The sequence below is a fragment of the Lissotriton helveticus genome, chromosome 4_1 (assembly GCF_964261635.1).
Source record: "Lissotriton helveticus chromosome 4_1, aLisHel1.1, whole genome shotgun sequence".
NCBI classification, from domain to species: domain Eukaryota; kingdom Metazoa; phylum Chordata; class Amphibia; order Caudata; family Salamandridae; genus Lissotriton; species Lissotriton helveticus.
In genome coordinates, this window is record NC_136063.1 from 1,029,709,911 (window position 1) to 1,029,722,335 (window position 12,425).

Genomic DNA, 12,425 nt, shown 5'->3' on the forward strand with positions numbered 1-12,425 from the left:
ATAAAGCGTTACACTGGCTCACTAACAATATGCACATGGCACAACAAGGGTTCGATAAATTGGCAGGTGACATTGTTATGACCAGGAGGGTATCTTGGATTGGCAGTAAGCCAAAAAAGTTTAAAGGGGATTGTGTTATTTTAAACTTTGCTAATGCCGAGGTCCTTCCGGATATCCTGAGCAATGTTTTCCCACCCCAACGTCGTAGCGGTTCTATAATTCCCCTTACCCTTAAGTTTTTCTATGATGAGACTCAGTTTGCTATCAGAAATATTCCCCCTTGACCTCTATACTTCTAGCGGTATACCTCCAACACTTTAACTTTTATACTTTAATACATATGGGCAAACATCAAAATTTTTTGGGGATTTATAGTTTTATTATTTTTTTCACTTTAGTTATATTTCATAGTACAAAATTTCTCATTTATCAATTTGTCATATCAATTTATACATTTCCAAAAACACATTATATAAAACACATAATACTACAATGCAATCAGTAAAAAACACCATTCCATGCAGAGAAAACAATATTGAAAAAAATTGGACATTCTTACAAATACATACGCCCCATTCTAATCATACATACTGCATTCATTCCTGATTCTGCGTCTGAGGGATCGCAGATTGAAGTGCGAATTGATACGCAAGGACCTTGCGTACCAATTCGCACTTCAATCTGTTTTTTACTGATTGCATTGTAGTATTATGTGTTTTATATAATGTGTTTTTGGAAATGTATAAATTGATATGACAAATTGATAAATGAGAAATTTTGTACTATGAAATATAACTAAAGTGAAAAAAATAATAAAACTATAAATCCCAAAAAAATGTTGATGTTTGCCCATATGTATTAAAGTATAAAAGTTAAAGTGTTGGAGGTATACTGCTAGAAGTATAGAGGTCAAGGGGGAATATTTCTGATAGTGTTTTGCTTTTCCTCTCTTTCCCTGACCATTGTAGTAAATATAGAGGGGGTCCCATTCTTATTTTAAGAGACTCAGTTTGCTACCTTACCCAATATCCCCAGTTATAAAAGACACATTAACACCAGCAGCTGGGGAGGGGTCACCAGATTTCGACATTCTAATGACTGGTTTCAGCCCATAGCACACCGGGAGCCAGGTAGTCTCAATTACTTGAATGAGTTAAACAACAGGCCTGTCCTTACACAGGAGCCAAGAATAAACGGTTGGGGTCCCGGCCTTCTGGGTTACGAACATAGCGTTCGAGGCAATAGGCCTACACATTGGTTGAGAAACGATCAGTTTTTGACACGCCCAAATACCCCGCAACCTATGTGGAACTCGGCTCTATATGGACAGGGTCAGGCAGCCACTCCCTTTGAGTGGGGTTTTACTACAGGAAATAGGTTTGGTCCTTTATCTGGTTTAAATACCTGTGATTGACTTGAATCAGGAGTCGATCAAGAAAGGGAGGTGTCGAACAACCCAATATCAAAACGTGGTGGTCCTAATATTGTTGAGCACTTCAGTAATCCTCCTCCCAACGTAGCACTAGACTCAGAGGGTGTAAACGAATTCAGGTTACCCTCTGACTCTTGTAAGATCATTAGTTGGAATGTGGCAGGTTTAATTGCAAAACGCCAGGATCATGCCTGGCTGAGCTTTGTATCAAAGCATCACATCATTGCCCTGCAAGAAACCTGGGATACATCCAATAATCTTTGGTGGGATGGGTTCAACTGCTTTACTAAACCTGCAGTTTCTAGCAGGGCGGGCAGAGCAAAAGGTGGATTGGTGATTCTGTTTTCTTTGGACTTAAAAGGAAGTTATAGGCAGATTAGCTCTGACTCTGATAACATCCTATTGGTTGAAAGGGTGATTGACAAAACAAGCAGGACTTTATATGTCAACTTTTACAATTCTGGGAACAGTGACTATAGCGGTCGTAACATCGCCAGTCTGGACAGTATTTTAAACACAGTATCACAGAATATCGAGTTAGTTTTTGAGTTTATTTTATTAGGCGATTTTAATATCCATTTATGTAATTTAGCCTGTAAGGGAAGTGGAGCTAATGAGGTCGACGATGCGGCCTTACAGGGACCCCACTTTGAACATTCCGCAGAAGGGCAGGAGCTTGAAGATTTATTGGCTAATTATGACCTATACGAACCTCACTGTGGCCTGAGAATGCCAACCTTTACTGGCGCCCAAAATGGCACAGTTATTGATTATATTTTTGTCTCACAAGGGATTCTAAATCGGACTACGGCCTATCGTACAGTCGCAACACACTACAGCGACCATAATCCAGTACTACTTGAAGTGGCCTGGGGTGCCCAGATGGGGGCGCCACCATTAACTGCAAAACCGGCACATCCCCTGAGGACCACTGACCAAGATAGACGATTGAAGTGGGCCAAAGTGATCCCGGAAAATTTTTATGAAAAATGCTTCCCTAAAATTAAAGATCATGTGGAGCTCTGTAAAAATCCGGGCACTCAAGGTAAAAACATAGTAGCAGCTTATGAGGCAATATGTAACCAGGTCTCTAAGGATCTTTTAGCCAAACCCACCTAGGGAGCACAAGGACATAAACGATGGTTTGACTCCGCATGTTCGAAAGCCCACAGAGAACTGTTGGTGGCCCTAAAAAATGTTCCAAGGGACAAAGATGTCATTGCGAGACTAAGGAAAACTTATAAGGCAGCCATAAAGAATCGTAAAGACACCATCAAACGCGACACATGGGATAATCTCCTTTCAGCGGCAGTGTTGAAGGACAGTAGGAGATTCTGGGAGATCATCAAACAGCCTCTATTCTCTGATGACAGTAATGCACCCATGGACTGCGTGATAACAGATGAAAAATGGCTGTCTTTCTTCAGAAATGTTTATGGGGGGGACGATGAGGGATCCAAAAAGGGTTTATTGCCCAATATGGCCGTATGTCCCATCATCTTTAACCCCGAAGAAGTGGAAAAAGCTCTTCTGGCAACCACCAAACATAAGGCACCTGGTCCCGATGGAGTCCCTGCTGACTTTTTTATGTACTCACCTAAACTGTGGGCTGAGGTTATGTCAAATGTATTCAATGCAGTTAATGGTAATCCAGCACCCGCCTCGTGTGCCATATCCACCATCGTCCCCATTTTTAAAAACAAAGGTCAGCGGGACGACCCCGCGTTTTATAGGCCTATATCCCTCCTGGACTCAACTATAAAAATTCTGGGCAGAGTCCTTTTATCTAGATTGAGGGAGAATGTTGAGGGTTGTGGTGGGTTGTCTGACCTGCAATATGGTTTTAGGGAGAGAAAAGGGACCATCGAACAATGTATTAATCTGCATTTGCTCATCTCTAAGTACACGGTGGCCAAGGAGGGTTCTGTGTTTTTGGCATTTATGGACCTCTCCTCGGCCTTCGACCTTGTCAACAGGTCAAAATTATGGTCAATTCTGATGGAGATGGGTATTGATGAAGGTTTGGTGACGTTCATGGCCACTTTGCATCAGGAGCTTTATGCAGCCGTTCGAGTGTCAAATAATGGCAGATGTACCCCACTGTTTAAATCTCTAAAGGGGGTACGGCAAGGTTGCATCTTAGCCCCCTCGCTTTTTACCATCTACATTAACGGCCTGGGGGCACACCTGCGAGGCCAGGACACGGACGTTCCACGTGCAGGAGATGTCTATATCCCGGAACTCCTGTACGCGGATGATGCCGTGTTGATCGCCCGCACTGGTGTAGGACTCCAGCGTCTCCTAGATGCCTTTGGCTCCTTTATGGATAATTTGGACCTTAAGGTTAATGTTTCCAAATCACATACGATGGTAATGGGGCGTGAGTGTACCAAAAAGAGACATAAATCATTTTTTTGCAGAGGGGTCCCGGTCTCTAAGGTAACCACATTCCCCTATTTGGGTGTACTGTTTGACCAGAAAGGAACGTGGGGGCCACAGATAAGAGCAAAGAGGCTGGCGGTCACCAGATCTTCCTCAGCGCTCTTGGGTTTTGCTGGTAAGATGGGAGCTAGGCCCATGGAAGCCCTTTTAAAAATCTACAAGTGTAAGCCAGTGGCCATTGCACTATATGGATCTCCTTTGTGGGGGTATGTAAATCTTGATCCTATTCAGAGGGCTGAAAATAGATTTATTAGATCTCTTCTCTCTGTCCCTCAGTCAACCCCAACTTATTCCATTCACAAAGAGGTGGGTTTACCCTACCTGTCAGACTTATTGAGTGTAGCGCCCCTGACCCTGTGGCTGAAAATGTGGTTGAATGAAGACCTTCCTTTGAACCACATAATATTGAAGGATGTCCTATCACTCGACAAATATAGCAGTATCCCTTGGCTGGCCTATTTAACTAAATCATTTTCTGAATTGGGTCGCCCAGAACTCTTTTCAAGCCCAGAAAAAATCAGGGCTCTGGACATAGGCTATATAAAAAAGTCATTCAGGGAAAGGAAGGAAGCGTGTCGCGAGGAAGTTGAACTGCTGAAGCCGGCAGTTAGGGCACACAACCTCCTGGTGAGTGTACCCTCCCTCGCACCGTACCTTAGTTTTGTCACATTCCCTTTTCACAGGTTTCTACTAACTAAGTTCAGGTTTAACCAGTTACATTTTTATCTAGGTTCTTTTAAGTGCTGGCAGAAGCCAGACCTAGCCCCTCCATGCAGTTGTGACCATTTTTCTGTGCAGGACACAATGCACTTTGTCATGTTTTGTAGCTTGTATCATGAGCAGAGGAAAAAATATTTGCTCCCTATTCTGAAAGAAGCGGGATTTACACAGGTGCGTCCCGCTCTGCTCTACTTACAGCTTCTGACAAATCCCCGCACAACTTTCTGTATTGCTAATTTTTTAGTGGCCGCTGCAAGGGTAAAAGCGGGTGGCCAAATTTCGCCTTAAATTAATTTTTCTTTTCTTTCTTTTAAGAGTTGTTTTGTTTATCTTTTAATCTTGTATATAGTATTTATAATGCGCATCTAGATTGATGCTTTTTAGGAAATTGTAGGGTTATGTATGTACGTAATTCTTACCATGTTTTATTGTTTTTTGTTTCTTTGTATGACTTGGAATAAGTCGAATAAAGATATTCTGACTGACTGACAATAAGATTTTTCCAGTTCTATAATAGAAATGCATATACCCTTGAATGAAGGAGATGTTGAACCGGAGAAGTAAAGCTTAGTGTCAAATTAACTGCAGAAGTATTTGTAGTTTAAAAATGGCAAACACCCAAGCAAAATACATAATTATTGACTCGATGGTGATAGGGTCATAAGTGTACGTACCCTTGAGTGAAGGACACTGGGAAGGCAGTTTTAATATTGTCCAAGATCCTGCAGTAATGTTTGATGCATGTGCAAACACTTCCTCTACCATTTATCAAACATCAAAGCGGAAAATATTATTAACTAGTTGCTGATCGAAACCATCTCCTGAAAGGCTTTGCTCTGCAAGGCACCATTTGAAACCAGGCATAAAAATACTACAAAGTGGTTCTGAAGTGAAACACATTTTAGGGCATATTTACAAGCCTGTGTCGGCACAGGCAATAGGGGCTTGTAAATATGTTCCTGTGGTGATATGGGCTTCGCCTTATTTACAAGGCAGCGCTTAACACTGTCTTGTAAATAAGGCACCCTTTCAGGCTATACTTAGCGTGAAAGGAGCTGGCAATGGGTGTTGTGGTGCGCGTCCCACCACAACCCCCATTGATTTTGACACTGCCCTATATTTAAAAGGGTGGAGTAAATATGGGGCAGCGCCAAAATTAAGACCAGAAACAACCTGGTCTTACCATGGCGCAACAGAGAGAAATCCATTATGTCTCCTTGTTTTTGCAGTTTCCATGTGTGCTGCGCTGTGCAGCACACATAGAAATAGCAAAACCCCATTCATTGTTAATGTGCAGGAAGGTATACCGCTGCTCTACGCCACTTCCTTGTAAATATGCACATTTGTTCACAATCTCAGCTTAGAGACTGGAGATGTAAGATGCGTGTTGTCTAAAGTGTTGCGATGGTCACTTGAGGAACCTGTCTCTTTTGTTTTAGAAAGCTGAACTTTCTTCATAAAAATAAGACTCTGAGCTATTCCCAGGAATCTCAAATGACAAAAACCTTCCCTTTTACACTGTCAAGCATTCCACAACTACGTTCAGTAGGCTGCTCAGCGTAGCTACATGATAGGTGATTTTACCTCCATTTGTGCCTCCACAATGCCACTCTGCTCGCTGCCTGACCCCATGAGGGCAGCGATCCCTAGTGCCTGGATAGAGGTTTATACAGTCACTGATGTTGGGCTCTCGTCTGCCAGTGTAAATTTCCACACCGACTTTGACAGAGTTCCCTCCCTTCAACTTGTCTTATACCTTCCAGGGCCAGGCAGCACCCACAGTTCCACACCATCCCTGACAGACACAAGCCACCACCTTCACACTTCAGGTGAATCTTCTACATCGTCATCTCGTTTGAGATAAGACAGATTCCGTCTTCCCTAAGTCATCTTGAACTAGGACCATCCCTGTACTCCTATTTTAATACAACTGAAGCCTTGTCATACTTTAGCAGGCGTAGGCTTGTATATTCATATATATGATCAGTTTTACCTTCATACTAAATATCCATTCATTCATTATGCAATGTATGCTGCAAGAACTGTGTGCACACACAATTCTTAAACAATATAACTGTCGATGACAGTCAAAAAAAGTGAATAACATTGTGAAAAAATGAGTAATTTCTCATGAAAATGCCACGGAAAATCAATTAAAATAGCTATTTGCCAATTAAAAATTGGTACGTGGTCATACAATACAAGGTTTTATCAACCTTAGAATTATAAGCCAATTCATAAATCTAACTCGTCCACACGACTTTTCACACAAAAGACTCAGTACATCTGCAAGCAATGTGTAACGCTGTGAAGATTTCTTCCTCAAACATTGTATGTTTTAGAACTTTGAAAGCTATGTCAAGTATATTGCGGTCACCAAACCTGAAAAGAGAGAGACAGGGAAACAAACAGAATTTTCTGGAAACAATCCCAGGAAACTCCCGAGTGGGAATGTTCACGCAAAAAACCTGCGGAAATCACCTTCTGCAAAAAGACTTGGGGGAGTGGGGGGGCTTCCTTTCTGCAGGCGACGTCTGCAAAGGAAAAATAATTGGCAAATTCATGAAGTTGTAAGGTTTACCTAACACTTTGCTAAACTTTACCAGGAAAATTATAATTTTGCAGAACCCTGAAACCACATAAACCTCATCTGTTCCAGCTTGTGAGCCTTGCACTGTAGCTTGATCCTAAAGAGAAGTGAGGAGAAAGGGACTTAAGTCTACTAATGCAAAAAAAATGGATATGTATTGAAATATTTGTCTGCATCACAATATGCGTTGAATTGTCTAATGTAAGTCCCATAACAAGTCAATTATAGGTGTCAAAAGCTGTTTCAGAGGATGCATTTTATTATGAATGAAATGAATTGAACTTACCATGTTAAATACGGCCATTGTCAGTATTATCAAAGTTGTTGTCACAGTGAGCGTGATTCGTGGGCCTGGGCGGTTGGCTATTATTCCAGATGACTTCAAAATCCATAGTAGAGACGTCGAGGCTTTCTTGCTGCATTGCTATGTATAGAGAAAATGTTGTTAACTTCTCTCATAGTTTTCTCATCAAATCATTATCTCTGCGCAATAAATACCTTTGTGCGATAATTTCACTTCTCTAATCAAAACATTAAACAAATATAGACTCAAGTACGTTTGCCAACTGCATGTAACATGCCTACTGACTGATTATTGCTACTAAATGAACTGTAAAACTTTGGGAAAAAACAGAACATGCCACAAATGTATTTCTATTTGGTTTGCAAACTGATGATATATTTGCCTTTGTGAATTGCCTGTAAAAGAAAGTACGACCCAAAGCATCTTTAGGGTTGCAAAACACTTTGATACAGTGTTTCAACTGCAAATAAAAAATTCGAATGAACCAAACCTATTTTGGAAGTCGATAAACTTTTACTGGGTTCTAAAATGCAAAGGGGTATTGTGTGGCAGTCCCCTCTAAATACAAAATCAGTATGGGAAGTTCTTTTTCAACAAGACTTGAATTCTAAAAACATTTAAAAAATATCAGCAGTTAGGAAAGCACCAATAAAGCACCTTAGTTTGTAATTCTGCAGTGCTCTGGAAACAAACATTTTAATAAGATCAAAACAAATCAAGTCACTTTACTAGGCGATGCACAAATGATAAATATTCACTGAATTCTAATTTCCATACATTATTTTTTGTACTCTACATATTTTTATCAGTAAAACTACGTCTGTGCAAATTTGATTTCAATTGAAGATCATTTGTACTGTAAAATATATTATCTAAAGCATGGTGTTGTAATGATTTTTGACAGTGTGTTGCTAAATCCACCACTGGCTACATACTGCACCCTCACCACTCTAGTGGTGAATAGATTTGCTAAACTTGTTCTTATTGAGATGCTCAGATTTTCCACAATCCCTGTAACTTCAGTAATGTAATGTAATGTTAGACCCTGGCAGATCATTCCATTATTGAGTTAATCTCATCATCTCCACTCCAACCGAACACAGGTGAGCGGGTGCTGACAAAGGCAAACCATCCTAAATTCTCCTGATAGCTGTATGTTAGACAGCATGGACACCAAACAATTGGACGTAATTCCCTTAAATACGCAAACATCTAGTGCTGAACTATTGGACGACATCCCTGCATATAATAAAATATCAATTGCTGATCTTGTCGAGCCCTCATTTAATGTAAGGCCTGGTGCCCTCGGGTCCATCAGTTCTATGCAGGCCACAGCAATACAAGCACCAAACTGGCAATCCCACACATTTGAATTTCATGTTGATCTTTACATTCTCTTGCAACCCACATCACTAATTTGGATAATAAATTGATTACTCTGCAACATAAGGTGGACTCCATATCAACTCTTTTTACCACCAATACCAACACCTGTTGTACACTCCGATAACCAACACATTAGGCACCATGCCAGAAATACTAAAACAACTTATTGATATTCTCAAGACAACTAATACCCTAGGAATTGTCTCTAGAGCAAAGCTCATGGTAGGGCCCATTTCATGTCCGGCCCTGGCCCCAATTGCTACTGCCTACCAATCTGTGCAGAGGGACACAGATACAGCAACTATCCCTAAAGCTTCAAAGAGGGCATACATCAATTAACCAGCTTATAAAATCTATCAGATAACTCAGATTTGATTATACACCCACTAAGCTTAAAGGAAATTATATATATTTTTAAAAAACAAGCAAAAACCCAAAAGAAGACACCATTGAAAATAGGTCAAACTACTGTGAGTTGGCGACAGCAGGAAAAAAGGTTTATCCAAATTTTGCACCAAGTACAAAAAAAAATCACAACAATCTGTGCTGTAAAATATATCCCAAGCCAATCTCTTTTTTCTTGCACTAATCCCTCCTCTGTAACTTTCACTGTGATGCCTCAATGTATCATCTTGGACAGCGCAAATGCCGCGTGATAAATGGTATCAGTATCGGACACTAGCATGAATGGATTACAACTGCAATAAAGGAGCTGAACAAATAAGTTGGATGCTTCTACAGAGAAGTTTATGGTTACAGCAACAGCTCCTCAGAGGTCTCCCTTTGGCATGCTAGACAATTAGAACACCAGACATTACAAAGGAGTCGGAACAATCTGAAACAAGACTGGCAACATCCAAGAAACAGCAAAGGCTAAGCTAAGAACCAGTTTATAATGAGGCTCCTGTAATATCGTGCAACGATGAGCCATAAACTGGGAATATACATCTGTGCCATCCATGCGGCCTGGCCACGAGTAATACCACAGGCCATTTTTGGGAAAAAGAACTAACAGCATACTGATTTTTCTTTCAGACTATGTATCTGGAGGACATGAAGACATTCTTCACTGAGGTGACATACTTTTCCTTCTTCATTATATTTTGTCTTTCACAACTAAGGATATCCTACGCATCTGTTTAATTCAAAACTCATTTAACTCCCAAAAGAAGGCCACACAGGTAACCTTGAACACCATGGAAATATTAAACCGGGTGTATAATCACAAAGAATTATTTCATAACAGGGAGGTTTCCCTATACAAGTACCAGAGAGAAAAATATCCATCAGTAATCCATGTGGTGACAACTAAATAGGCTGCTAACGATCCACGACCTTATTCTTAGTATAGACCTGGCAGCCAAAGAATCTTTCAACTACGTAATGTTCACGGGTAGAGGCAATGAGTCTTTGTATGATTTAATTGCACTTTCCAATATTGGACTAGGAAGGTGTGCACATTCCAGATTTTGAAAATCCTACTGAGTGACCACCATACGTTGGCTCCAAACTTTAGGGTAGGTTTGTCCATCACAGCATATTAAGTGGCTGGTCAGATCGAATATAGGAAAAATAAGGGAGTGCGGCGGAAATGGCAGGGTGTGGAACCAAATGCTTTTCGAGGACAGCTCATGGAAAAGCAGGAGGAGCAGTTTGAGATCCGCCCTAACACAAATAATTCTTTGTACTATTCTAGGTGAAAACAATTACACATTTAATTAATGAGAGATGGTATTTATTCACATCCTCATCAAAGCACATATATGCAAAAACTGTTCAATGGGTATAAACCATGTGCCTGAAGGAAAAAGGGGGGAGAGGTGGGGTAGGTAAGTGGTTTGTGTGAGGATTAGGATTGAGTGGATAGTTTCAAAGGTTCCGTGTGGTCACAAACTGAATAGTTGACATTACATAGGCATATTATTAAGCCACATTAACAGCATTTGGAAACCTAGCCCATATACTAAAAGACAGTAACAATAATCTGTTGTTCATGGTTAGGTGAAGATACAAAAGTCGACGTTGCGACCTCCGAATAGCGTAGGTTGAGTTTCACCTTACTATGGGGTCTTCCTCAGGACTGGTACGTGAGGTGGGAGTGGAAGCGGGGCACCAAGTTTAATGAAAAAAAAAACGAACGAAGATACATCTATTTAAGAAAAGGCAAAAAAGGTTTGCATAATTACCAGATAGCCTCCATAAGTGTGGGGCTGAGTCAATAAAAGAAGCGTGGGCCCATAGGCTCCTAATATCAGAGAGCGCGCTATCACCTGATAAATAAGGTATGTACATGAGTGGCCTAAAATTGAACGGAATGCCACTTTCATCAAAGCTCAGGACCAATGTTCACTTGAAGGCATGCTATATAGTCATGTTATAAACTAAACAAATTACTTCCATTATGATGAACACGAGGTTTCTTCTACTAAACTGATTAAGTGTGACTATTCAAAAACATTAAAAGTAACCAAGGGTATATTAATCACTGGAAGTACTAAAATACCCAAAGCGCAAAGCGCTAGAAACACAACAATTATTAAAATAAATACCTGTCCAAAGGTATGCACAATTGCTTTGTTGAGGGCATGGATTCTGTAAGTAAGGGAAACATTGGGAGAGTAAGAATACCATCCCTATGAATTACTAAACTATAATTAAGGTACAATAAACCGTGGCCAAAACTCACCGCTCCTCGGTGGTACAATAGATTCAAGAAAGTACAGCCCGTGCCTCAATCTGTAAAGGTCAATGAGAGAGCACATTCACCACTTGGAATAACACAGCTAAACAACTAACTTCGTACTTCAAAAAAGCCAGACAATCCGTCACAAAGCTTACCACGGGTAAAATCATCCGCACTCCAGAGTCGCGGAGAGTGCCGGTGGGCCGGGTAAAACTGCTTATATAAGCGTGTGCGTTCAGCACGTGTCCCTGCAGCCACTAGATGCTGACAGGGCACGGCATCACCGCGTCCCGGTTTCCCAAGGAAAGTATAAACAGACTAAACAGACCACCTGCCCCATCACCACCATCATCGGCCGGTACCTCTGGAACTGGGATCCATGGGGCCCTGGTGTGAACGCGATGTCCGGACTGTACAGGAGCTTTCCACCTGTGCTGTCCAGGCACCTGAAACGTGACTTCAATACGCCAAATTTGCGTTCCACGATGCCCCTGGTGCGTACGTGGGATGCATTGTACTGCCTCTGGGCGGCTGTATTCGGATCTCGGAGGGGTGTCATCGTCCAAGGGCAGAGTGCATATCCTTGATCACCTGTGACAGTGCAGAGAGGAAACAGTCAATACTTGGTTCGGCAGATTGTGCTGCAGGTCCACCAATCCAGTCTGCATAGGGTGCAGGAGCAGGCCAGGATGAACATGGAGTGTTGTGGTCGTGTCTGGTAGGTGTAAGTGTAGTTTGACATGTTGAATATGGTTTGGTCACGTGTGCAACCCCACAGTTGTGCATTGTGCTGTGGAGGCATTGGGATGTGTGGTGTGTTGGCTTGGTACGTACCAACAAGCAGTACCGTCCCATATATGCCATCCTG

General features: G+C 41.4%; 1 protein-coding gene across 2 annotated transcripts in view; it reads right to left on the reverse strand.

The window, feature by feature from the left end:
* The window catches only part of ADCY2 (adenylate cyclase 2), a 1,840,236-nt gene that overhangs the window by 611,842 nt on the left and 1,215,969 nt on the right, over window positions 1–12,425 (reverse strand). For both annotated transcript variants that reach the window (XM_078687629.1, XM_078687630.1), the window contains exon 13: window positions 7,471–7,608. In XM_078687629.1, coding sequence (XP_078543755.1) covers window positions 7,471–7,608 — 138 coding nt within the window. The remainder of the gene's footprint in view (window positions 1–7,470; window positions 7,609–12,425) is intronic.